Source organism: Dermacentor albipictus, unplaced genomic scaffold (assembly GCF_038994185.2).
Source record: "Dermacentor albipictus isolate Rhodes 1998 colony unplaced genomic scaffold, USDA_Dalb.pri_finalv2 scaffold_11, whole genome shotgun sequence".
Taxonomy (NCBI): domain Eukaryota; kingdom Metazoa; phylum Arthropoda; class Arachnida; order Ixodida; family Ixodidae; genus Dermacentor; species Dermacentor albipictus.
The window spans coordinates 4,640,678-4,667,598 of NW_027225565.1; the positions used below are offsets into that span (position 1 = coordinate 4,640,678).

Consider the following 26,921-nt stretch of genomic DNA (forward strand, 5'->3'; position numbering starts at 1 on the left):
TTCCGCTACGCTCCCAAGCACTGGCGCTGCTTCGTACACCGCGTACTGCGAACAAGCGGTAGGTCATCGGACGCATTCGATCTTATTACAATAAATTATGGGGTTAAAACCACGATCTCGTCATGAGGCACGCCGCAGTGGAGGACTCCGGAATAATTTGGGCCACCCGGAGTTCTTTAACGTTACGGGTGCTTTCGCATTTCGCCCCCGTCGAAATGCGGCCGCCGTGATCGGGATTCGATCCCGCGAACTCGTGCTCAGCAGCCCAACACCATATGGCCATTAAGCAACCACGGCGGGTAAAACATATAACATGTATCGGCGAGCGAAAGAGAAAGGTGCACTCCAACTCAAGCTAAGCTTTGCTTAATCCTTCACACGAGAACTGACCAGCCTACAAAACAGTTTTTAGCCTCACTTTATATAAGTGAAGGATATGCCGGCTTAGCTTCTGAAACGACAACAGACATCACTACGCAATTTACTGCAACACGAACCGCAGCGCACACTTGTCGCAAAAGCAGTCAGCAGTGTAGCAACGCCGCGCACCTTTCAGAGAAGCCTGCAAGATTTGCCTTGAACTTCCGACACGCTTGAGAGGCACTCTCTCAGATGCGGCTCGCCGAACGGACACGCATAGTGGAACGCCGCGGTTTCATGCTTGAACGCGGCAGAAAGCGAAAGTGCCGCGATGGTAGCCATGTTTTTGTTTGTTTGAAGAGCTTCAAATGGTTTCGAATGTGTATCGAAAAACAACAAAAGTCAACCAGGAGTACTAAAACCTACCGCGCGCTCTGACGCTTTTACACGTGTTGGGCCGCCATAAGGATTCAATCGCGTTGCTGGCGTTGCGGTGTGCTCCCTCCTATTATTTTCATCCTCCATGATAGCAGGTATATTCTAGGCCTTCAAGGCACTCTACTCTAGTGGTGTCGAAGTACACGCTCCCATAACAAAAAAAAATAATAATCTATGGAGGCTCCATAGCGATACGCTTTGAATTTAATATGCCGATCCTAAAGGCTCTACTTGTGGCGAAAGTGATAATGACAGCCGTAAACACGTCACAGACATTAAGTATTTCGTTGTCCAGCAGCGCTGTCATCAGTTCATTATCATCATCATCATCATCATCATCACCGTATTTCATGTGATGTTTCTGTCAGCTCACGTAGCGCCATGGCAGCGCTAGTTACTCCCGTTCGTTGATTGGCAGTCCGGCCAGGCTGGCGGAGTGGCAGCAGTTGTTCGTTATTCTATGGTCACTATGGTGTCAGCATAGAGCAAGTAACTTCTTTCTCTATGGTACAGCGAAGGGCGAGCCACATCCGTCTCGCGTGCTCGTCTTTATTTAGACAGGGGTTCTCGGATGTGGTGCTACGGACAACTCGGGAGAACGCGCCGCACGTGAGTCGAGCGCTCTCGTGATCGCGTTCTAATAATTCCACGTGAGGCTTTCAATGCAGGCTGTTCTGTCTTGCACCGAGTTGGCGGCAGCAGCGCGTCGAAAGGTAAGCTTGGCCTACCCACGTTCGCCGAGTTGTGAAGGTTTGGCCAGCTTGCAGTTTCGTGCCTTGTCGCAGTGTCCATTATCTACAGTGGTTTGTTCTTCCTATTCTAACTCGGGTTTTATTCCCCGTGCCCCGTTTTAGCCTAGGCACTGGCCATTAAATTTTTGTCGCGCATGGCTAGCGCACGGCAAAACTGTAAAGACACGGAAAAAGACGGGAGAAGCGCTGTCCTCTTTTCGTGTATGCATCTTGTCATGCCGTGCACTGCTGTGATAGATATGTACCAACTCGCCCGAGCCGCCATCCTTGTACAATTCAGTCGAGGCCGACTGGTTCCGTACGTGCTGTCGGCAAAAAGAACGATTTTGCATATTTTGCACAGCGCTGGCACTTGAAACATATTGCCGTAACGCACATTCTTTGCGAGAGTTGACAAATTTCGTCTCCGTTGTGGGCTATCGAATGCTCACCATACATGGTGCGTGAGCGCGTGCAGACGGCAGGGTGCAGGCCTCCGCGTGCGTCGTCTGCTGCTGAGCGTTCTAGTGGCCTGGCTGCGCATATACCAAATTTTTCAAATGACAAGTGAAACATCGTGTTATTCGTATCGGATTGAGTCAGAACTTTAAATTAACTACGAATAAACCGAGTCGACTTGTGGCAGAAACTAAAAAAAAAATGAACGAATAGCGATGGAGTTACTGGTGTTAATCACGTACGACGCGTACCCCGCATGGCATTCCCTGAAACATTGCTGAGAAACTGTAGCAGGTCGTCGCACTGCACGCTATAGGCTGGCAAACGCGAGGGCCGCCCGTACGCAGCAGCGTACTCGCATATGCATGCTTGCTGTGAATTGTTCGTTTGTTTTCCGTATCACCGTGGCGAGGAGGCGAATATAGCTGCCCCCAAAACATGTAGGCTGTGAAATCAGCGTTGCGGATCGAGCTCGGGGCCGAACAAGCAATCAGAGTTGTCACGTATACGTGACCACTCACATGACCCGAGTTTGTCGGAGCACGGTCGCGCTCCCAGGTAGAAGGTAGCGGCGCCTCCGAGCGTAGAGTTTCGTACTCTGTGCCTCCGAGTGCTCCGAATAACCCATTCGAATGTGTTCCGAGCGCTCGATTTAAAGCGCACCGCAAGAATTAACGCACTCGAAAGCGTCTTGTCGAACGTATACCTGATGACGCTTTCGCTTGGAGACTTCTAATTGCGTGCGATTAATAAAGAAATCGTTTTTCTCGGCAGCTGCTACGCCGAACTTGAAGTTTTTGTTACATGCAAAAGAAATAAATTCAAGTCTAGTTAGTGACTGTGGGCAACATATCTTCTGTGTAGGCCGCCGATTTTTAAAAATAAAATTAGTTGAAAATCGCAACATTTTGAAAAGGGAATATAATTGTTACAACTCTAACTCGGCAATGAAAAACGATATCAAGTCTGTAAACTACACCCATGAATACATCCAAAGCAGATAGCATTAATGTATTATACTGTACTCAGAAACACTACTAATGTGCGAGTGGGACTTCTGCAGAGCCCTTGTAAACGTATATTGTAATAAATTCACGTAAGCTGTAAATTCATATATAATAAGAGTTGTCCATTTTAGATATTCTAATGGATGCAGTTTACAAAACAGCGATGCTTGTTTTTAATGCAGACTAGCAGATTTGTAAACATTGTTTGTGCGTAGTGTGTGTGTAATACTGATTTCTGGCAATTTCTGTATGATTCAGGCTCTAAACCAAAATTCTGCTTAATGTCATTCGAGTTTAATGTCCTTTCATAAGCAACAAATTTCATTCAGATTGGTCCAGGGGTTTCATAAAAGCGTTTTTGTGTTTTACGTGTATTTGATTAGGCGGCATCCAAGTTGGACAGGAGCTAAAAGTTCCTCTTAAAATTTTTATTTGTCTTTAATTCGACAAACATTTGCTCAGTTTATTCAGTTTGTAAAGAAAACCATGACTCAAATATTAGTGGCTATATTTGAAATCGTATAAAGCGAATCACACCTGTCAGCGGCAGGCGGCAGTTATGCTTTTTCATTATGAATACACAACCCACCATTTCTTGACCCCCTATTTGTTTGGGCTTTTATTTCTTCCCAAATTTCTTTGTCTTGTCCCCATAAGTTCTGTTTCTAACTGGTTCATAAAAAAACCACGCCCACACCCTGCTCTTCTATCATATAGTTTTATCTTTGCATTTGTGTAATATATTACACAAACTGCTCAGCCTTCTTGTTTTCTAAAGGTATATGTGGCTTGCTTAGCAATTGTGTAGATATTGATAAATACTCTAAATTGTTCGTTAAGTTTCTGAAACCTGTATTCAACTTGTATTTAAGAAAGTTGGAAGGAACTCCAAACTGCGGGTAAACGCATTGGTGTGAATATAACTTTCAGTGACATCCTACCGTGGGTGTTACCTAATGTTACTGATAAGCATGGACAGGATTTTCGCACAGGAGACTATAGTTATCCAGGTAAATCTTTGCAAAATGTGAGAAAACCCGGTGCCAATATCGGTAAGATACTGCCTGGCAAAATAGTAAAGCCAGCGAGTAATGACCATATGTTTTGCAATTTTGTTGTAAAGCATTAACTTAAGGACGAGGCTTTACGTAAGGGAAAGGTGTAATGAAATTTCAGGCTACATGGAAAGCCTAGTTTCAGATAGCATAGATGCATACCAGCCTTCATGCAAAATTTTGTTGACATGAGTGGATGTTCCTTGAAACGCTAATAAAAATAATTTCTGATTCAAAAACTGGACAAAATACTACCGTTATCCCTCAGTGGAAGTCACGCAGAATCTGAAATGTTAAGAATTAGTGTGGGTCCTCGCCATGATTTTCAGATGAATTGGCCTGTTACCCCATGACACTTGAGAGATCCTGAATGAACCAGAACTAACAACTGAGCGAATGCAATGCATTCACCGTGGTTGCTTAGTGGTCACATTCCGCTGCAGAGCATAAAATCGGACATTCGGCTGCCCACAGTCAAACTTTGGCGAAGAGCGGAATGCAAAAAGGCTGATCTTGTGTGCTTTGGATGCGTGTTAACGAACCACGGCTGGTCGAAATTCACTAAGAGTGCCCCCGTCTGCTATGGCGTCCCTCATAATTCATTGTGCAGCTTTGCAGCAATGAATTCCATAATTCAATTTCCTAAATACTATGCAGCATGCCCGCCACGTGCCACCAGCTGAAGCTTCAAGTATGGTGGATCCTGTCTGACCGCAGAGAAAGCCACGACAGGTACCTTGACGAGTACCGAGTCTTCTTCAGCGAGCAGGCCCTGTTGCTGGACGTCGACGCAACATTTTCGTTCAGCGAGGTATACCACGAGCCCAGCAGGAACTTCTATGAAGAGCCAATCTACCAGCTGGACTGTACCATCGAGTGGCCCGGCATCACCTGGTTTGGCCCATCTGCGAAGCACCTGCAGGTGAGAGTTCACAGCCTGGAGAGATCAATGGCGATCATCTTTGTGACACAGTTTGTGTGCGACACCATCTAACAGCTGTGCTGAGCATTGTCGTTAAATGTAGTATAGGAAGTCCGTAACGCAAATTGCTGTTTCTGGAACACTGGAATCTTGAGACATAGACGTCGTAAACAGCAAAATTGGTGGTGCCATGTTGGGGCACAAAGCAGTGGCGTAGCCAGAAATTCGTGCGAGGGGGTGGGGGGGGGGTTATCGAGGGATCAAATACATGAATAATAACTGCATTTCTGTTGCCAAAGTTGCTGCAAACAAATTCTTAAACGCTACGCACTTGTCAAGGCAAGTAAAATGTATTTTTTCATAAAAGAATACACTCATATGTGCCAAAAATTGTGTCCGAAATAACTGATATCAATGCTTCCACGCTATTTCAAAATATCGGTAAAAATTGATAGTCTCTCTAAGTTTAGCAAATTTTGTGAGTACGGGCCCCTGACGATAGAAAAAAAAAAAAGTAAACAACATCATTCCGGTAAAAATGACGGCCTTTGCTTTCTTTGGGGCTGGTGAATTCGAATGTTTCCACTGGAAGCTTTGCCATCGTGTTTCAGGCTCGCAGTAGTGGCGCCATGTTTCTTTCCCAGTCACAATTCCAGACACGAAGTCCCATGGAAGTCGTCACCCTTATTGTAATATCGGATCAGATGAGTCAAGGCAGCGCCGAACTTCTCCATCTTTGGGGTGGTTGAAAATATTGGGCATCCGTTGCGCACACAAGAGCCGATAACCGAGATGTTAAGGAATTATGGTGTGAACTGAACCGTGACTGATGTTCACACGCTCTGCGAGCTCAACGATGCTTATCCCCCGTTATTGTACAATCAGCTCATCAACCTGTGCAATTGTGTTGGGGGTGATTGCACGGTGGCTTGGACCCGATTTTGAATCGTCTTTGCAACTTTCACGCTCTTCTTTGAACCGTTTGTTCCAACGCGTCACAGTGGCCAATGAAATGCAATGTTCAACGTACCCGGCAGCCATACGGCATCTAAATTCTTTTTAGGAAAGACCTGCACCTGTCAAAAACGTGACGACACCACGTTGTTCAATTTTCGGAGTGTCCATTATGTCACGCAATTATGTTCAACCCATTGTATGAGAGCATTAAAGAATCTTTATCCTCACAACTGCGTGCCACCTTTGTAAAAGCAAGATGTCTGTGTGCCACGCGCATGCTTCATAGATAATGAACAGAACCATTACTGCCCAGGGTTGGTTGGCTGGCTTTCATTTGACTCGTTCTCGTACATTAGAAATGCAAAGGTACAATGGAATGTACAAATGCGAAGAAACAGCTTGATAAAGCCCAAAAAAGTGTCACCGGCAACAAAATTCACTGCACGTATACACAAAACCTCGCAATTAGATATTGAAATATAATATAAGTCTCCAATAAATCTACCTATTTAAGAAAAAGTCATGGTATGTAATGTATCAAACAAGACAAATAAACATGTTGCGCAATCGCCAATTCACAGATGACAGAATCCAAAGTTCCCCCACTCTCCATCCACTCCACCTGATGTATCGCGTTTGATGGAAGGTATCGTGCTTCCTTCGCGCCTTTCTCCCTTGCGCACACAAGACTGAGCCACCATCGTCGGCTCACCCATGCCACACCCCCACCCTCTTTCACTCGCACTTACAGCATGCGGCATGCAGTCATGTTGTTATTGCCCTTAGACTTTATACGAAACATGAGGACGATGGCGACAGCAGGAATGCACCTGGAGTGTTCGTATAATTGCTATCGCAATAAAATTGTTACGCGAACAAAGGGTTAAGAGGGGAGACTATTTACAAGGTATATTTACAAAAGTTACCTGCAACGCTGGCCAGTTCAGCCGACAGCTCGAAAGCCAGAGAGCGTTCATCGTCTTCATCCGGGCGCCCACGTGCATCGGCCACAAGAAACACTCAATATGCATGTATCATTACCCCCTGCTGCAGAAGCACCATCCCGGGGTGTCTAAATATCGGTGATAACATGAGTAATATGAATTGAGACGTGCGACATGCACGACGTCAGTGGAATTTCGGGCATATGAGGCACTGGTACTGACTGGGGTGATTTCGTAGGTAACTGGAGTCACGGCCCGCAGCACGCAATATGGGCCTGTGTACCGAGACAGGAGTTTTTCTATCAGGCCAACGTGACGAGTCGGGGACCATAGGAGTACCAGAGATCTAGGTGAAAAGTGGACGTCTCTGTGTTGGCGATGGTACAGGTGCGTTGCTTGTCTTGAGAGATCAGGAGGTGAGCGTGGGCAATTTCGCGTGCTTGGGCGTTCCCTGGTGATGGCGTCGAGTGCATACACGCTGGTCTCTGCTATGGCGCATGGAAGGGATGCATCCAGTGCCAATGTGGGTTCTCGTCCGAACAGCAGAAAGAACGAGGAATAGCCGGCCATGTTGTGACGCGAAGAATTATGTGCAAAAGTTACATAAGGTAGGGCAAGGTCCCAATCAGTATGTTCGGACGAGACATACTTTGCAAGCATGTCTGTTAAGGTGCGATTCAGATGCTCAGTGAGACCATTAGTCTGTGGATGGTAAGACGTAGTCGGCTTGTGCTTGGTGGAGCGGGACTTCAGGATGTCGGCTATGACTGGAGAAAGAAATGTCCAACCACGGTCTGTGAGCAGTTGGCGTCCAGCACCATGCTACAGAATCGAGTCGTGTGAAAGAAAATTGGTGACATCTGTGGCACAGCTTGTTGGAAGCGCTCTGGTGATAGCGTAGCGCGTGGTGTAATCTGTTGCCACATCGACACATTTGTTGCCAAACAGGGATAGTGCGAAAGGGCCAAGTAAGTCCTAGCCAACACAAAAGAACGGCTCCGAAGGAATATCGAGCGGTTGAAGGCACCCAGCAGGGAGCATCGATGGTGTTTTTCGGCGGTGGCATTTTTCGCACGCCGCACTGTATTTCCGGATGGAGCGGGCAAGGTGCTGGCCAAAAGAAGCGTCGGCGGATCAGGTCGTAGGTGTGGGAAACGTCAAGGTGACCTGCCGTTGGTATATCGTGAAGTTCTTCGAGAAGAGCTGACCGGAGGTGCTTAGGAATGACGAGGAGTAGGGCAGGACCGTCGAGGCGTACATTGTGGCGGTATAATACACCATCCCGGAGTACAAACAGGTGAAGGGACGAATCAGAAGGCAAAGATTCCAAGCCATCAGTGATGGCGCACAAAATGGCATCACGGTGTTGCTCGTCGGCAACGTGTAACAGCTGAGAAACGGAGAAAACGCAAGCATCGGGCTCAGGGTCGCCGGGTTGTTCATCCACTGGATAGTGTGATAAATAGTCTGCGTCTTGATGTAATAGGCCTGACTTGTACACTACTGTATAGGAATATTCTTGCAGCCGCAGAGCCCAGCGAACCAAGTAGGCCGATAGGATCCTTGAGTGAGAAAAGCTAGCAGAGCGCGTGGTGTTCTCTTATTACGGAGAAGTGCGTGCCATACAAGTACGGGCGGAATTTTGAAACTGCCCAAACGCGAGCCAGGCATTCACGATGTGTAATCGAATAGTTGTGCTCCGCTGCTGTGAGGCGGCTAGCGTATGCGATAATGAAATTTTGACCCTGTTGGTGCTGGGCTAAGACAGCTCCGATACAGTGACCACTGGCATCGGTACGCACCTCTGTAGTAGAGGATGGCTGAAAGTGGGCCAATACAGGTGGCGTGGTGGGAATGTTGGTGAGGTGGGTAAACGCGGCATTTTAAGCGGGGCCCTATATAAATGGCACATCCTTCCTCAGAAGATCAGTAAGAGGTCAGCCAATCACTGAACTTTGAATTGGTATAGACCATTTGGAGTGACGAACATGATCTTCTCTTGGTCTTTTTCATCCACAGAAATCTGCCAATAACCAGAACGCAGGTCTACTGATGAAAAGTAGTTGGCACCGTGGAGACAATCGAGGGCGTTGTCAATGCAAGGCAAGGGACAGACCTGTTTCTTGGTAATGTGGTTTAGATAACGATAAACTATGCAGAAACGCCATGTGCCATCTTTCTTTTTAACAAGCACCGCGGGCGAGTGAAGTGAATTGAGAGTAAGTGAAAGAGTGAGTGAATTGCGAGTGAAGTATGGCTTCAGCCGCGAAACATGCATGACGTCAATGGGCGTCAGACTAGCGGATACATCAAACTGTAGCGGCGAAATCTCGTAATTTACGTCGGTAACTTGACGTAGGACTTCATAAGGCCCTGTGTAGCGACAGAGAAGCTTCTGGGAGAGGCCAGCCCGACGACATGGTGACCAGAGGAGCACCCAAGCACCTGGCACGAACTTAACATCGCGATGGCACCGTTCATAATGCTGTTGTTGTGTATGCTGCGAGGCTAATAAACGAGATCGGCCGACTTGACGTGCCAATGTGAGCACGATTGATGACTTCACGAGTTTACTCACTTGCAACATATGTGGCACGAAGGGAGGATGGGAGAAGGGACAACAGGCAGCTGGCGTAAGCTATCACGCACTCGGTGCCATTCTGTTGTTGGACGAGAACAGCGCCGATGCCATGGCCGTTTGCGTCAGTGCGAACTTCATTTAGTGCAGGTAGATAGAAGTGGCCAAGTATGGGAGGAGTAGTCAGAAAACCGATGAGGGCGGTGAGCGCATGAGCCTGCTCCGGGTCCCATGAGAATGGCGTGTTCTTCTTTAGAAGTTCTGTCAAAGGCCGAGCAACGTCCGCCGCGAAGTTTTCGATGAAACGGCGAAAGTTAGAACACAGGAGTAGGAAGCAGCGCACGTCAGAAGCAGAATGTGGCACAGGCAAACTGCATACGGTGCGAACTTTTCCTGGGTCTGGTTGAACACTGGATGTGTCGACCAGGGGCGCTATAACATAAAACTATTCCAATTCTTCAATCAGTGCACCGCGATTGGTGAAAAACTTTTTTGGAACACCCCACCTTCACCTGTCTGTCACGCAACGTCACAAAAACTGGGATAGCTATTCATCTTATATGATGTGTACACACTGATTATGTATAATTTGACCGCACAAAGTAAAAATAGTTATTTCTGATTCGACGCATTTTTGCCATTAGCCCTCGGCTATTGGTCAAAAGTTTTTGGGCTGCACCCACTTCACCTGCCTGTTACGTGACGTCACAAAACCCCAAAAGCTTACCGCGTCAAAGTGAAGAGAAGCTTACCGCGTGAAGAGAAGCATTAATATGCCGAACAAAACTGAATTTTCTTCTGAATAGCCGCAGGCTGCCCCGTTCCTAAAAGAATGAAAGATGGCTGCCGCCGATCGCTCCGGCACTGGCTACTTGGTCCTGCCGGAGAGCATGGGTTTATTCGCATATAATAAAGCTCTTTGTGTTGCCAAGTAACCTTTTCGAGAACTTTCGGCACGTTTACGACCTCGGTTCTGCCAACTCTCCTTTGCTGAAGATCTGTTTTAGCGTCATTCTTAAGCTTCCGTTGCATGCTGCTGCGATTGTCGACGAGCCACTGCAAGCTAAGTAAGAGAAAGCGGACCAATCGCAGACGCCGGCATGACCCTCTTGATCTGGTTATCGCTATTCGGTGCAGTGGCTCGGCCCCATCGAATCCCTCTCCTCTTGAGCATGCTCCTCGCCTCTTGTGAGCCTATTAGATAAGAGAAGCTGCTCAGTGCAGGCAGTGTTATTTGTTTTTCAAGCAAGCAAAAGTTACCTCTTATGAACGAGGGGAGCATTTGATTGGTTTGTTCAGAAAACCCTGCGACCGCCCGATGCTTGCCTCGGCGGTTACGCAAATTTGACGTCAGGAGATTGGAATAAAAACATACGGGAATAGTTTTACGTTATGCTGCCCCAGGTGTCCCAACACGGTAACCTGACAGCGCCAGAATCGACACTTCGAGGAGTTCTGTTGGAGGCCAGCTTTTCGGAAGACTGCAAGAATGGTAGCGAGTCGGGCAATGTGGCTGCCGAACGTGGGAGAGAAAACAATAACGTTGTCAAGGTAACAAAGACAGGTGATCCATTTGTAGCCTCGCAGAAGAGAGTCCATCACACGTTCAAATGACGTAGGAGCATTGCATTGGTAAAAGGGCATGACTTTGAACTGATATAAACCAGCTGGCGTGATGAAGGCCACCTTCTTGCGGTCCATTTCATCAACTGAAATCTGCCAGTAGCCGGATCGAAGATGGATGGACGAGAAGTATTTAGCTCCGTGCAAGCAGTCCAAGTCGTCATCGATGCGTGGTAGTGGGTAGACGTCTTTGCACGTGATCTTGTTTAAGTGGCTATAAACGACGCAAGAATGCCCGGTACCATCTTTCTTTTTCACAAGGACGACAGGCGAGGACCAAGGGCTGGCTGATGGCTCGATGACCCCTTTGCAGAGCATTTTGTCCACTTCAGATTGGATGACTCGACGTCCAGCATGCGATACACGATAGGGACGCCGACGAATAGGATTCGTGTCTACAGTGTTTATACGGTGGTGAACGACAGATGTTTGGCCTGAAAGCTGGTCGCCGAAATCAAAGATGTCTTTGTGCAATTCAAGCAGGAGATGTATGTCCGTGGCCTGTGCTGAGGTGAGGTCAGGTGCAATCATTTTCGCGAGGTCATCCATTAAGGAACCAGAGCTGTGAGCTGCAATTGGTGCTAAGAAACCACTCTCGGCATTCAGACTCTCAATGCAAAATTCGGAACCACTAGAAACGCTGGCCAAGAATATGCTGGCCGGAATCACGTGAGGGCACAGGCTGAAATTCAGAAGCAGTAGAATGGTGTCGTTATTAGTAACCGTGACCAGGGTATGCGCTGCAACAACATTCCGGTTCAAAAGCACGTCAACGATGGGGCGAAGCACATATTCAGCATCAGGAACCTGTGGCTGAGCGGTCAAAGTGATGGAAGGAACTGCCTCGGATGCCAGACGCACATCGTAAAGCAAGCACAAGTGCGGTGGGGCGGTGCTCGGTGCATCGGCGAGTTGAGGCAGTTTTAATGAATGACGCTGGTTGCGCAGTCTATGAGAGCAGAATGAGTCGACAAAAAGTCCAATCCAAGGATAATGTCATGAGGGCAGTTGTCGATCACAGCAAACAGAACAGAAGTAGGGTGGCCGGCTATACTTAAACGCGCAGTACACATTCCAAGAACAACCAACACGCTGCCGTCGGCCATACAAAGTACTCTGGTAGCTGCTTGGGTGAGGACCTTCTTTAAACGTCTACGTAATCATGCACTCATCACAGAAACGTGCGCTCCAGTGTCGATGAGTGCTTGGATAGGTATGCTGTCTCTTTTAACGTCAATTACGCTTTTCCTTATGGGCACTGACAGAGGATTTGCTGCAATAGTAGGCAATGCAGCACCACCTCAGAGGGCTGCATTTCTTAGTTTTCCGAAAAGTTGCGGCCAAAAGCCGCAGGGGACGAAAGGCGATGTGGCTGCGGCAAACGGGAAGATGGGCGACATGTTTGCGGTGAGCGCGACTAGTGCCCACGCGGCGACGATGGCTTGTACAAGGGGAACCAAAAAAGTGGTAGCATCAGGGCTACGCGAACAGGAAGCTGTATGTGCCCTCGCATCCAGTTCACGTCGAACGATTCGCACCACCTCCTCTGATTGGGACGCTTGTTGCTGTGCGGGTTGATCTTCATAAGTGGAGGTTGCGGCAGTATTGGGAAGTCTGGTGAATAGTTGCGAGACGCATTGGCTTTTTGCCTGCTGAAATTGGCGGCACTCTTTAATGGTGGCATCAACTGTAGAACAGCTTTTGCATATGAGCAGATAAAGCCATCGTCAGCAATGCCCTTAAGCACATGCCTGAGCTTTTCAACTTCTGTCAAGTCGCAATCGGCTTTACGACAAAGTGCCAGCACGTCCTGGATGTACGATTCATAGATCTCCATGGGGTATTGGGCACGGGAGGCCAGTTCCTGCTTTGCGGCAATGTTACGGCCGGCTGGTTTGCCATTGGTTTGCTCTTTGCATTGGTCTCAGCTGGTGAGCTCCTGTTCGTGGTTTTCGTACCACACCTTTGCCCTACCTTGTAGGTGGAACAACAGGTTGGCTAGCATAGGTGTAGGGTCCCGTCTGTTCATTCCACTCACGCGTTCATACATAGCCACCCACTCTTCAGCATCGGCGCCATCGGTCCCGCAGAAAGTTCCAGGATCCTTGGGTTGCACAGCCTCAACCGAAGGCGACAGCGACGTAGGTGGCGACGGGGACGTTGGAGGCAGAAACGACATTGATAACGTGTGCTCACCGTCATTCATGATGCAAACGGTCATGCGACATCCACTGCGGAGCTCCGTTCTGTATTTACAATATATATACAGGATGAGTCGGCGTAGACAAGATGGCTGACCACCAACAACACGCAGCAGCCAGCGTCTCGCAATCTTCTTCGTCTGCATTTTTTCATCCTTCCAAAACAATATTGCACCTCAAAAGTGTTGTGGCGGGTGGCAGAGTGACGGAGACGATCCAAGAGCACGTACCGCACTCTTTATTTCAGTGACAGCAAACTAGATATATAGGCTGCTTGCCTATGATGTAACATAAAAAGAACTAATCATGTTTGACACGTGTGGCACAGCACTTCATATCAAAAAGGACATCAGGAACAGGTGTGGCGACGTAATCACCATCGGGCGCAGGAAAAGATTATAGCAAATCGACGAAAGTCAAGGATTTAGGCGGCACGGGGACGAAGGCGGCCGTACTAAAGTTAAGCAGTTCAGCACGAATATGCGCGATTAGAGAAAGTTGGAGGCAAAGGGTAGCGGCAGAACAGTCGATCAAAGCTGAATGCGCCATAAGAAAGTCGAGTCTGAGGATTAGGTCATGGGGAGAATTGGTCAGCACTGTAAAAGGAACAGGAATGTGGCAGCTGGCGATACTTATACGAGAAGTACACATTCCAGTAACGTCAACAGCGCTGCCATCGGCCACGCGTACGGCTCGAGGAGTAGGAGGCGTGAGAACTTTCCGCAGTCAACGACGGAGGTTACAACTCATTATGGACACCTGGGCTCCAATATCTATTAACACCGTCAAAGGGACACCGTCGACCTTAACATCAAGTAACTTCTGGTTCGTTGGGAGCGTCAATGGAGGATTTCGACACGACGAAGATAATGCAGCACTGCCTCCAGGAGCTGCATGGTCTAGTTTTCCGTCCGGGATGGTTCGTAATTGGTTGGCGATGAATAGTGGGGTGTCTAGGGCAACAGGGGTTGACGGTGCTGAGGTGGCGGCGAGCGAGCAGGATGACTGACATCATCGGATACATCTGAGGTAGGAGGCATGCGGCGAGGCGAGTAACGGCGCAGGTCAGCATATGGGGGCGAGGATACAGGGAAAAGGAGCTCAAATACGGCAACGTCCAGGAGGTGCGGCAGTGGCGAGCAACGTGGCCAATGCGGAGGCAACGGAAGCAAATGGGCTTGTCGTTCGGAGTTCTCCACTCGGTAGGGTTGTGGTATCTGGGAGGGGAATACAGATCGCCGTGAGGCGAAGCAGTCGGCACTGGTCGGGCTTCAGGTTGGGAGACAGAGCAGGCAGCAGGAAAACCTAGGTGTGCAAATTCTTGCCGTGCAACTGCCGGAATGAGAGAGATCGCTGGGGTTGGTTGGTCAATGGTGGGTTCAAGTGGGCGTGAATGGAACGGTGCGGGACTGGTAGCCTTGAGTTCGCGGCGAACAATACGTGTGATGTGCTCATTTAAGGGTGGTCAAGTGGCAAGGTCAACGCACGACGACGTCACAGCTGTGTTAAGAAGCCATGAGAACTGTGGAATGACGCGGCGGCTTTTGGCGAGTTCAAAGCGGCGGCATTCCTTGACAATGACGTCAGTGGTGGACACATTGTTGAAGACCAACAAGTTGAAGGCGTCTTCCGCGATTCCTTTGAGTACTGGGCCGATTTTGTCAACCTTGGCCATTTTCTTGTCGACTTTCCGGCAGAGAGCGAGCATGTCTTGTATGTATGAGACATACGATTCAGTAGAAGACTGAACTTGGGTAGCAAGCTCTTTTCTAGCAGCCAGCTGCCGACCGGTGGGATTGCCAAAGAGGTCGACAAGCTTCTCCTTGAAAGCATCCCAGCTAGAGATCTCGTCCTCGTGTGTCCGGAACCGCACACGAGGAGTTCCGCCTAAGTAGGATAGGACATTGGCTAGCATAATGGTAGGGTCCCAGCGGTTGTTTTGGGTAACACACTCATACAGGTTGAGCCAATTCTCAACATCTACATTATCTTGGCCTAGAGAATATGCCAGGAATGTGGAGATTGGTAGCGGTAACGTATGTTGTTGGGGTTGCAGGAGTAGGAGATGAGGTGTCGTCACCAGGAGCCATGGCGGAAAGCAGGATGGTTCGGTCGCTGCGGAGCTCTGTGGCGAGGACAGGGAATGGCACCCTCCACCAAAACGGTACACGAACAGAGGATTAAGACTCGAGACTATTTACAAGGTATTCTTACAAAAGGTAACTGCAGTACAGGCCAGTTCAGCCGACAACTGGAGAGCCAGAGAGCATTCGTCGTTTTTGTTGGGGCGCGCCCATGTGCATCAGCGACAAGAAACACGCAATATGCATGTATCAATATAATAAGAATATCTGGCAACTGAAACGTCCCGTTGCCCATTACTTTCCGCAAGAGAAGAAGTAACAAAATTGAACTTTCACCATGCGACAGTTTGTTGCGCCACAGCAATGTCTGTGTGTGTTTGGGGGGGGGGGGGCACTGAAAAGAAGAAATGCAAAGGAAAGCATGTTGGCGGCACATTGGCCAAAATCGAATGCCTACTTGGGGCACCTAATGTAGCTACGGAATGAATATCGAAGAAAACGTGAGACGGTTGGTCCAAAGAGAACCATACGCATACTGCTCGGTATCCTACACCGGTGAGACAAGACTTTCCGGAGAGGTTGCACTAAAGCGAATGCGTTGCAATACGTCAAGTCCCACAGAGATGGTGGCGAGCGACCTATGTTTCTTTTTCTCTTCTGCTAGCCAGAATGTGCCCAAAAACTGCCACGCCAGGATCTACTCGGCCAGAGAAAAACTAACGTGCACCGAAGTGCACCGTGCAGTAATTGGGGCAACACAAAAAAAAAAAATGTGCTCTCGCTGGCTCTGGCAGCCTGCAGGTAGCGAGAACAATAAAATTGAAGAGGCCCAATGTGTCCTCGTGAATAAAAGTCGAAGTGCAAAAATAAATAGAACGTAGTTACATTTGCTGGCTTTAGTGTCTTGTCATTGATGCTTCGGCACAGGTGAACAAATTTTATTTTTTTCTGTTATATGACGGCACAAATGAACCACCACAACACTTCGTCTCATCTGACCTCGTTGCATGCTTTGCCAACTTGTCTTGATAGTGTGTTGATTTGGCTTGTCTTGTTGTATGTTCCGTTGCATGACTTTAGAAAAATCAATGACCTTTTGAGTCAAATGTTTACACCAACATTAAGCCCACAAAATTCCGGAATTGAAAAACTAAAGCACGACCTTAGGAATGTCAATGCACCTTTCGCATGAAAAGTTTTGAGAACTTTATGTCCGTAAAGTTTCGGTATTGAAATCCATGCGCTCCATAGACACCGTGGCCTCAGCGAGATGACGCGACGAGCCTGCTCGCCATAAAAACGCCCTTGAAACTTTGTGCTCGGCTGGGGCTCCTTGCGTTATGCGGCTCCTGGTGCATGGGCGTTGCCGCGAAATCCAGGCAGAGTTTGCAATGTCTTTTCGAGCGGGAAAAAGACAGTCTTGTCAAAATCCAGAATGATTTCAGGCACCGGGGATTATTTTGGTCGCTGGTGCATGGACAGTACGAAAAAACGGGGTGGGCTGAAACTCCATAAGCCCCCCCTCCCTGCCTACGCCCCTGGCACAAAGTATAACCAGAGAAACCAGCCTTATTGCACGGACAAACTTTAATTTGTTGAGCGCGGCTGTAGAGCATCTGCAAAAACGGCCGTTAATGTGCGGCTCTCCTCTACAGTTTGCCTCATAATTCAATTTTAGTTTTGGCACGTAGAACCCCAGAATTTATTTTAGTGTATTCCTCACAGGATCTAGATGTTTTAAATTCTCTTTGCGCAGTCATAATATTGACGCCAGATAGACAAAACAGCAGGGGTAGGGTAGCCAAAAAATTGCTCTCATTTAATGTGAGATGTATGGCTGTCATTTTCTCCAGTAATAATTGATAATTGACCTCTTTATTCTTAACAAATGAAAATGAGCATATTAAGACTACCACTCTAAACTGATTATCTGGTGTGGCTGATTGGTGTCTCCCTTTGATGTACCTGCAGCTGTTTCTGTGAATGTACAGCAGATTTCAGTGGTCCGGTGTTGTACTGTGCAGCAGCTGAAAAAACAACAAAGGAGAGCTTTAAATCATCCATGCCTGTGTATTACCCTTCATGGTATACTGGGTTACCAAAGACATGGAGGGCAATAGCAACACTGGTGTAGCATTACCTTGTTGCACTTTGCCCAACCACAACACATACTCTAGAAATGGGATTGTCTTAACCATGTGTCCTTGTTAGAGTAAGATGAAACGAATGTGGACCATCACACTGGCTGCTGCTCAGAGCCAGCAGCAAAGTGAAACATGGTTGGTCACTATAATAATAGCTCTGTGGCCTGCACCATGTCATGGTACAGTTGAACGCACTTATAACGATATCGGATTTAACAATATATCGATTATAGCAATGAGAAGCTACTGCAAAGTCGACTTTTGTGTGTTTTCCATGGTGAAATAACCCACTTACTACAATGCCCCGATGCTGCATTATCGGTATATGGATGAAGTCTGGCTGCTGGGTGTCCAAATAAAAAGGTAGTGAAATGCGAAATACTTGAAAAGAAAAGAAAGAAAACGAGAAATCCAAGCCCCTGCACGACGGGCCGCTGTTCCAACAACCGCTGCGCACTCATTTTCTAACCATCTCCGCGCGGCTCTCTCCCGTCGCCCTTCCACCCCTCCGAACATGAATGGGCTGCGTCCATAGCTCTACGCCGCCTCACCCTCTGAAACACAAATGGACTGCGCCAACTGCGCTGCAAGCAGATTGCTCGCATGTTGCTCGCAGGCTCCTCATTCAGTGCAGTACTGCGAACAGGTTACCCGCCGTGGTTGCTGAGTGGCTATGGTGTTGGGATGCTGAGCACGAGGTCGCGGGATCGGATTCCGGCCACGGCGGCTGCATTTCGATGGGGGCGAAATGCGAAAACACGCAGTGTATTTAGATTTAGGCGCACGTTAAAGAACCTCAGGTGGTCAAAATTTCCGGAGTCCCCCACTACGGCGTGCCTCATAATGAGAAAGTGCTCTTGGCACCTAAAACCCAATAATTAAAAAAAAAGCTTAATCGCTTACGTTAGTTTTTATTGGTTGTGTCGAAGTTGTTCCTGGCCACGCTGTTTCTCAACTTTGCTTGACTTGCCACCAAAACACAACATGGCTGATCCACCTGCTGATCATTTCCAATGCACGTCGTTGCCGGTGAAAAGAAAGTGCACAGCTATACATTTGGAAACTAAGTGCTTCTAACTGATGAGCAATCGTCGCGAACGTACTCTCATCGGATAGCGACGGCGACAATGGCAGCGATGATGAGGTAGGGCAGGCTGCCTCAACGTTGTCCTCACAGAAGGCCCGGCATGATTCAGTCCCCTCCGGGACTTTGTTTTCACAAGGAACTTTCTGCTGCACTACGTGAAGCACTTGGATACCTTGGAGAAGGATGTCGGCAAGCTTCACCTAAAGCATGCATAGCCGACAGACATAAGCTTTTCTCTTGCAAGCCAGTGACAAGTACAGGGTGAGATGCTTGTGGCGATCTCTCCTCAGCATTTCTTCTGGATTTCTCAAGCTGATAGGCTGCTCTGTCAAAATTTTAAAAGGGTCCTTTTGGGGCCACTGAAGTGATGCCTCGGCAGTGCTCGCATATTGCTTGCCACCCTCCTGTGACACCTCTTTGCTGTTGTTAAAGCAGTGCCATTCTTTAACGGCGACAGCCGTGGCTTGTTACATGCGATCGGAGCGCCAAGGAAGCAGGCAAACAAGCGAACGCAATCAGCAGCCTGTCGGAGGAAGGTGTTGGTGAAGGGCACTGGCATCCCTGCCTATATAGTTTTCTCATATCAGCTCTGCCATCGCCCTATTTTGATTTTTTCATGCAACCCGGTTGTAACAATTACCGGTTATAACAATCCAAAATCAAAAAAGGGGCTGACAGATGGAATAGCACACTGTGGTATAAAGTTTATAAACAGGGATAAGGTGCCTCAGACAGGCTGGCCAACGTTTCGATAGGAGGACGAAGATAGGTCCTCCTATCGAAACGTTGGCCAGCCTGTCTGAGGCACCTTATGCCTGTTTACAAACTTTATACCACGGTTATAACAATGTAATTTTCGTGGCACTTGAATATTGTTATAACTGGGTTCGACTGTATTACCATCACCGCTGTTTACATCTGTGGCTGAGTCCCAATACTCATAATTTACAGCTAAATGAACAGCAAAGCAGATAAGAGCCATTTTTTAAGTCTTGATCAGCTTCAGGCTGTAGTGGGCCTTCTGCTAGCCGGACCGCCGACGCAGACAGTTCGGAAGCCGTTGGCATGTGAAGTGTCGTCAGCGTGGCTTACTTCTAGCCTATTAAATATTAGCCCTGGACCTTGTGTTCGTACAAGACGAAGCCGACAAAGCAGACAACTCTGTGAGGGCAGTGTCGCAGCTGATAACAATGCTGGCTATTTTGCCATCCATATGAGATGGCAACTTAGCAGCCTCCCGAGAAGCTTGGCCTACGCAGAAGAAACTATAGTCAGGCTTATTTTTTGCAATTAAAGTAAGCCACTTTGTGTGTTTCTTTTTTGCGCACACAAAGTATTAAAATACAGTATTGACATTTCTATTTATTACGTATTTTGTTGACACGAAGTGGCATCAAAGCACAAAGATGCGTTCGGCTACTTCGGATTGAAACATTCATTCTGGCCATCAATGCCAAAACACCATCAACAGGCTTCATTGCTGGCCAGAAGTAGAGCACGGCCCATGTGCCCAGTAATACAGTATTCCATAAATGCTAATGCATGTACTGACATGCTGCCAAAGGCTTCTCTTGGAAGCATTATCGTTTTCCTTCCTCCCTATGAAGGTTTATGGTTAGCTACGACAAACAGACCGTACAATATCCACTGCCTGCAACATTGATTAAATATTGTGCCTCCCATAATGCTTATACTTTGCCTCCAACTTCTGTTAAATACTTTACCAGGGGAATCCATTATGATGCTGTTTTTTTAATGTTCAGTTTGTTTACATTCTTATCGTGTGCAATCTTGTCATAGATCTTTCATCTCCATACATTTCATATGGTGTCTTGTGCCCTTAATGGCTTAGATGCTATTTTTTTCTTGCATGCTGGCATACAGTGCGTGTAGGCTGCCCCTGTATGATGTGCATTTTCTGTGTCCCGCATGTCCTCAAGTGACCATTTTGTAGTTTTTTTTTGGTCCTGGATTCCTACCCTAAGACTAATAAAAAGCACTGATTCATCTGCCGTGGTGCCTTAATGGTTGAACATTGCTCTCCTGGAAACGAGGTCATGGTCTTGATTCATAGTTGCAGTGGCCAACATTTGAATGGTGGCAGAAAGAAAAAGAAAAAAAGAGGTTCTGTACCTAAATTTACATGCAGCTGGTAAAAAAAAATTACTCCAAAATGCAGTTTTGTCACATGGAATCCCAGAATTATAATCAATTTTCAATATGTAATTCTGTTCATTCGTTCAAGGTTGGTCGCGCGTGGTGCAATGCCAGCCGGGACGAGGGGTGGGACAAGGCACTGTTCCAGTGGCTGGTGCCAAGCCCCCTCGAGGCCTTTCAGTTGGCCACACATCCTGTGGATCGGGACTTGAGGCTCTTGTCACTCTCCATTGGCACGCTGGTGAAGCTTGCGGCGTACATTCAGCACCATACGTTCTTCGCGTCTGTCCTTCATGGCCACCGCAACTATTGGGTGCGCGCAACCTTTCAGCACGACCAGCGCACCCTACACGTTGATCTGCACCTCAACCACCATAGTGGCTGCGAAGATCGAATCACCGAGTATCGATTTGTCGTGCCCTATCTCAACATCCTCAAGGTGCGTACTTTCAGCCTAGTGTATTGGTGGTCACGGCATCATGCTACTGAGAGGGCTAGGCTGTGGGCTCGATTGGCGGCCACAGCCCCTGCATCCTAATGAGGGCAAAATTCAGAACTTGGGTACACTCGAGCTTAAATTTAACAAGCGTGGAATGTAAGAAATAATCACATACATAAAGAAATAAATGTACAGTGTACAAATCAGCAAGTGCACCTGCTAGCTCTCTCTAATATTTCATGAAGGTTACAAATTTGGGTGCATTTTAAAATTTTAGAAGCGAAGAATTTTTGCTGGTAGGTCCTCGAGCCTTTCGCTGGGAGTTTGTGATGGTGAAGAAATGCAAGTGTGGAATACTATTTTCAAACTGATTCAGGGCGATGAGTTCCCAAAGCAGGAAAAATTTGCAACACCAGAGTCATCGAAAAGGCCACGGTGATCCTAAAACAATGCTTTGCTGTCAGTCAGTATTTCCTGCGAAAAAAGTTTTTTGGCTTGTGAGCTATGCCTAAAAGTAAATAATCTTGTAAAGTGCTTATGCGTGCTGGAAGAGGTGTGTTCTTAGGGCAAGCTCTTTCAAAAATATATAGTGCTCTCTCTTCCTGACTGTTGTCTGCAAAAATTCCTAAAATTCAGTTTTATGTAATTAATTAAAATTAATTTATTAAGCAGGCATGCACATATTTTGCTTGCAAGAGGAGCAACAGTTTGATCTTGCTGTAATGTTGTAGATAAGAAAATGTATGCCATAAGGTGTACAAGCTGTCGCATAATGTAACAAAATCAACATAAACGTTTCGACAGGAAGTACATCAACAAGCAGAGAGATGCTCCTGTCGCGAGGAAAATCAACTGAAACTTTCGCGTTGAAGAGAAATAATGTTACACATTTCAGTGAATTCAACAAAGAACAAATTCTATCTGTTCTGGCATCAACACAATGACAGCAAAGTAAAACTATAGGAAAGCTTACCTTGGCAAGTTATATCCTACTGGATCAACGGCCATTCAAAAAGAAGCAATGTATAAAGAGGCCCTAAAACAATTCCTGGACATACTAAGAAAACGTTGCTGACCTGTACAGGAGGCTCCTGTACACGTTGGCCATATACTGTCGCACTGCATGCAGCAGGGAATTCACAATGTCTTGTGAAAAACAGTGTAAAATCACTTGCTTTTGCTGCCACAATGTCTTCGTGCACAGTCACTGCAAGCAGCTGGACCCACCTACAGCTGTTGGCCCGATTTCGTGATTGTGAGAACATTCTCAATAATACATAATCACTAATTTGGAGCTTAATACATGGAAACATATATGTCTGAAATTGCAGAGAGACAGAAAATAAATTTCATCTTTGCAGTGCCAATCTACACACAACAGCTGTACGCAGCTGCATCTGCTGTGTGTGGATTTCAAGAGAGCTGCGGCATGCTGTGTAGTGCAGACTACTGGAGCTGCCACGGAACGTTGCGACAAGCCCTTATGCTGCTGAGACACTCAACTTTTGGACAGGACTTCCCCCCTCCCCCCTTGGCTTCTCCCATATGTAGCTTCCAGCATGCTAGCAGACACTGAAAAACAAAGCCACATATCAGTTGGATAACGCGGCATGAGATTCTTGAGACGTCTTTTAATACTGAAGCCGTACTATGATTATTTTGATAAGTGTTTCAGTGCCCCTTTGCAGTAGGAATGACGCATATTTGTGAAGTTGTAGGAATGCAGACCTTATTATTTAATTAGCTTTGAGACAGTTTGTTTGCTTTTCTCGGTGTTGGATTTTTTTTGCTAAACAATGACTTCTGCAGGAATTATTGGACCAGAAATGGTTAGCAAGAGGAGAGGCAGTTCATTGACACGGCATTTTACGATGTAACTCGCTGGCATGTCTCGGGAGTGGTGTTACCCCTGTACATGACATTTCAGGTGCCGATCAACGAGAGGAACCGCTTTGTCGAGCTCTACCTTCACCTCAAGATACCGGGGATGCTGATGAGCGAAGTCGTGAACGACATTCCATCGAGGCCCGGCAGCGCAGGGGCTCTGCTCCGCTGGGAGCGCTACCTTGCCGTTGGGTGCAACTGCATCGGCGGTGCCGTGTATACGGCCTCCCTCTGCAGAGGCCTCTTCCTCAAGCTGGTCATACGGGACCGATCCCTCGCGAGGTGCGTGGTTCGGAGGCTCTCGCAGTGGTGCTCCCATGGGGCCCTCATCTGCTACGCACCCATTCGAACCTACTGCCCCGACAGTGCAGCGGTCCGGTGGACCCACAAGGTTCAGGTATGGGTGCTGCAGTGTTCCTAATGTAGGTAACAATACTATCGCTGCAAACATGGTTGTGAACGTGGTTGCAGCCTCTTCGGGTTGAGACAGCTTAGGTGTAATGGCTTCTCTAGTCGGTTCTTATTACGAACCGTTGTCGCATTATGAATACACAGCTTTAGAATAGTATTGGCCACCTTGCATACATTAAACGCAACCTGGACATGCTGTACATTTCAGTCAACCATGCCCACGAAAAATTTTTGTTCTGAAAACCTGGTACCATTCCCTGGTGCAGCATTCTCATCAAAATAATCAAGTGGCTACTAAAACAACTCTGTGGCAGTCGATTGATCAAAGGAAATCGCTGGACTAGTGAGACTCATCGTTGGCACGGAATTTATTGGAGCAATTGTGGGAGTGCAGCTATCTTGACAAATCACATTGAAGGGAGAGTAACGGGTGCTGATATATTTTTAACAATGCTATTTCTTAGCGTGAGTAAACACAATGTACGGTGAATGTGCAATATAATGTGTGTTAACATAATGCGTGTAAGCCACAGAAACTCAGTAGTGTAAAAAGCATGCGCAGTGAGGAGAAAGCAATTTTATGTATGTATGGTGCATGTTTGCTTGCAAACAAGGAAAGCCAGAATTTGGGAGCACCAGTTCGGCCTTCTTCCGCTGCCTGCCTAAAGTATGCTGCAGGTTGATGGAACAGTGCGTGTGTGTGTGTGTGGGTGTACGCTTGCATTCAACACTGTTCAACAAGACGTCAACACTATTATTGCAGCTAGAGTGTCTGTATCATTGCTTTTGCAATAAAAGAAACGGGTGGTCCTGCTGTTCACAATCTTCTAGGAGCGGGTCGAGACGATGGAGAGGACTCTGCCATTTCCCTGTGCCTACGCATTCAAGGCGGCCCTCCACATCACCTTTGATGCCCTTTACCAGATGGTCCTCATGTCCGAGTCGGAATTTGACAAGCTGGTGAGGGAGATCGACAGGCGATCTGAAAAGGAGCCGTTAGTGGTGGAGCGGGCGCTCAGCCCGAGCTGCATCCAGCATCGATGCAGGCCATTGCGTGGTGTTTTCACGCGCCTTCTATCCCGCCTGCAGCCTGTTCCACGACGAGAAGCCCCCACAGCTGGCCCGTGGCACCAGCCTCCTACGCAGCGTGTTTGTCACACCAGGCCGGCTCATTTTACGTCCCGCACAGGTGTGTAGATTCAGCGCCGCGGAGTCCTTTCTAGCAGCAGGCACGGCACCAGCTGTGTATACGTTCACATTTACATGATTTAAACAGTAAGCGCATGGGAGGTACTATTGTTAGAACTTACTGCCAGCCATGTCTCGTGACTATGCAATAAGAAATGCGAGAGCATTTTTAGTGTTAGATTTCGATGGACAGAATATGTAAGGTGTAAGTTTAATGAAAAAAATTGCTATCATTCTGCATGAAATTCGGCTGAATAGACAGTCCTCTCAAGGGTGTCCTAAAGTGTCTCAAAACAAGTGAAATATAGTTCATACACAAAATGTCTAAAAATTCAGATTGCTTACTGACTTAATTGTTGACTGGTGATGGTAATAAATTTACTTGGCTGACAACAAGCAGATTTTGAGGTGTTTTTGCGGTTCGCACAGATTCACGTGACGTAGCTGTTGAGCAGGCTTAAGATAACTCTTGGCATCAATCTCTTGTGCCATCTCATAGATGGAAATCAAAACACTTTCACAGCAATGGGAGGCACCCTTCATTATGCCTAAGACATACTCGCCAATTCATCCAATCGTACCGGCAGGGCCATGAATCTCCCATAAAACCGTCCCAACCCCAACGCAGAAGAATAAAGGGAAAAAAATGTATACTTGCACAATTGCATGTTAATAGCCATTACGCGCTATGTAACTATCCAGAGTCTGATTCACATCCACACCATTTGTGTGTAGGCAGTATAGGCTTAGGGGAGATGCTACTTGAACAATTTTATTATTTGTGCTAGAGGCTTGAAAATTTTGCCGATTAGAGAGTTTTTCGAGAAGATTTAGAATATGCCATTAGTTTTCGTCTAGCTGCTACATTTTTTATGTCCTACACGACGTCAAACTATAGTGATCTTTGTGGGCACTTTGTTGAATGTTAATCTTTCACAAAAAGCATCCTGCTGTAGTTTATTTACCTCTTGGTAGACTGCAAAGTGCCAATATCTATCCAAACAGCATGTACAATTACTAGTGGAACTATGCAAAAAAAGGTCAGTACACTTCAACTAAATTTTTTCACAGTCCCATGAAGTATAACCTTGTTCTTTCAGGACTAATGTTGAGAGATATTGCACTTTCAAAGAGATATCGGTATTCTACATATCTTGAAGTGTATATATGCCAAATTTCGTTGGTATAGAAAATTAAGTGCACAAGGTTATTCTTGTGCAGAGAATAAGGATGTTCCCAAGTTTCCAAGCTCGTATTTTGCCAGAGCTATGCCTACAGTGTCACAAGGAATAGCCAATCTCAAAAACAATGCAAGATTACTAATATTTTGTCCTTAAAGTCAGTAATTAAAGCTAAGCAAAAGTCGATTTTATCATTTGTTTCTGGCTGTCACGAAGCGCAAGTAGGAAAGGCAAGTTCTTATTGAAGTGGCTGGCCTGGGTGCAGTTATGTTGTTACACTGGCTACGCAAGACACCCAAGGTAGTTAGTGTGCGTACGTAATGCACAAAGCCCTTCTCTGCAGTTTTCTTGCAGCTGCTTTGGGCCTGCTCCATTACAGCATTGCACATGTGCTTCAAATATACTGCAGTAAAACTCTGAATTGCATTCTGCCGCTCCACATGTTTACTTCGAGAACAGGATCCTGCGACAGTTCAACACCAAATTCGCCATTCATGCTTCCTTCAGGGGCGACAACCTGGACAAGCTGTCGTACACGCTGAATCTGCATTCGGCTCGGGACACTATGCTGAACGCCCTTGTCGGAACCTTCCTGCATCAGGGAGTGTGTGTGTGCACCCAAAAAATCAAGTTCCTGCCGTCTTGCACGAGCCAGCTCCCTGACCACGGCTGCATAATGAGAAGAGCCGTTTATGCTTGTTAGTTGTGTGGGACAATATAGCGAATGTTTTTGGATATTATAACAAATTCTTTTTTGTGTAAGAAATTTATTTATATGAAATTTTAAACGTGAAGAATAATAAAGTGCGACTTACCTTACGAATTTTTATGTACAGTACCAGTTTTTAAGTGTGGTGAAGTAATAAGTGTGGTGTAAATAAAAGTGATGTTCTAATTGGTGCATGCAACTAAATTCAAATAAATGCAAGGCCATGCGTATATCTCATCACACTACCACGCACACATACTTTATTAATGATGCACCTGTGACGTCAGTTACCTCTTACAAGTATCTCGGCCTTCACATATCAAATAACCTTTCTTGGCACTCCCATATTGACTATGTTACTA

At 46.9% G+C, this 26,921-nt stretch overlaps 1 protein-coding gene across 6 annotated transcripts; it reads left to right on the forward strand.

Moving 5' to 3' along the window:
• The first annotated feature begins 1,196 nt into the window (after positions 1–1,196).
• LOC139051255 (uncharacterized) lies at positions 1,197–26,667 on the forward strand. Of its 6 annotated transcripts, XM_070528255.1 has the most exons (8): positions 1,197–1,407; positions 1,467–1,511; positions 4,708–4,972; positions 20,836–21,186; positions 23,114–23,467; positions 24,313–24,441; positions 24,571–24,670; positions 26,310–26,667. In XM_070528255.1, the coding sequence occupies exons 1-8, from the start codon at positions 1,370–1,372 to the stop codon at positions 26,390–26,392; spliced, it is 1,365 nt and encodes a 454-aa protein (XP_070384356.1). In that variant the 5' UTR covers positions 1,197–1,369; the 3' UTR covers positions 26,393–26,667. The 6 variants fall into 6 exon arrangements, with proteins under 6 accessions (XP_070384356.1, XP_070384355.1, XP_070384352.1 ...); XM_070528254.1 differs by having other exon boundaries at positions 1,197–1,411; positions 24,313–24,670; XM_070528251.1 differs by having other exon boundaries at positions 24,313–24,670.
• Positions 26,668–26,921: the final 254 nt, after the last annotated feature.

What these genes read in the sequence shown, in the direction of transcription:
- LOC139051255 (XM_070528251.1), top strand. Translation starts at nt 1,370, where the DNA reads ATGTGGTGCTACGGACAACTCGGGAGAACGCGCCGCAC. An exon ending in CGGCAGCAGCGCGTCGAAAG is followed by an intron (nt 1,512 to 4,707) that starts GTAAGCTTGGCC and finishes AATACTATGCAG; the next exon opens with CATGCCCGCCACGTGCCACC. An exon ending in CCTATCTCAACATCCTCAAG is followed by an intron (nt 21,187 to 23,113) that starts GTGCGTACTTTC and finishes ATGACATTTCAG; the next exon opens with GTGCCGATCAACGAGAGGAA.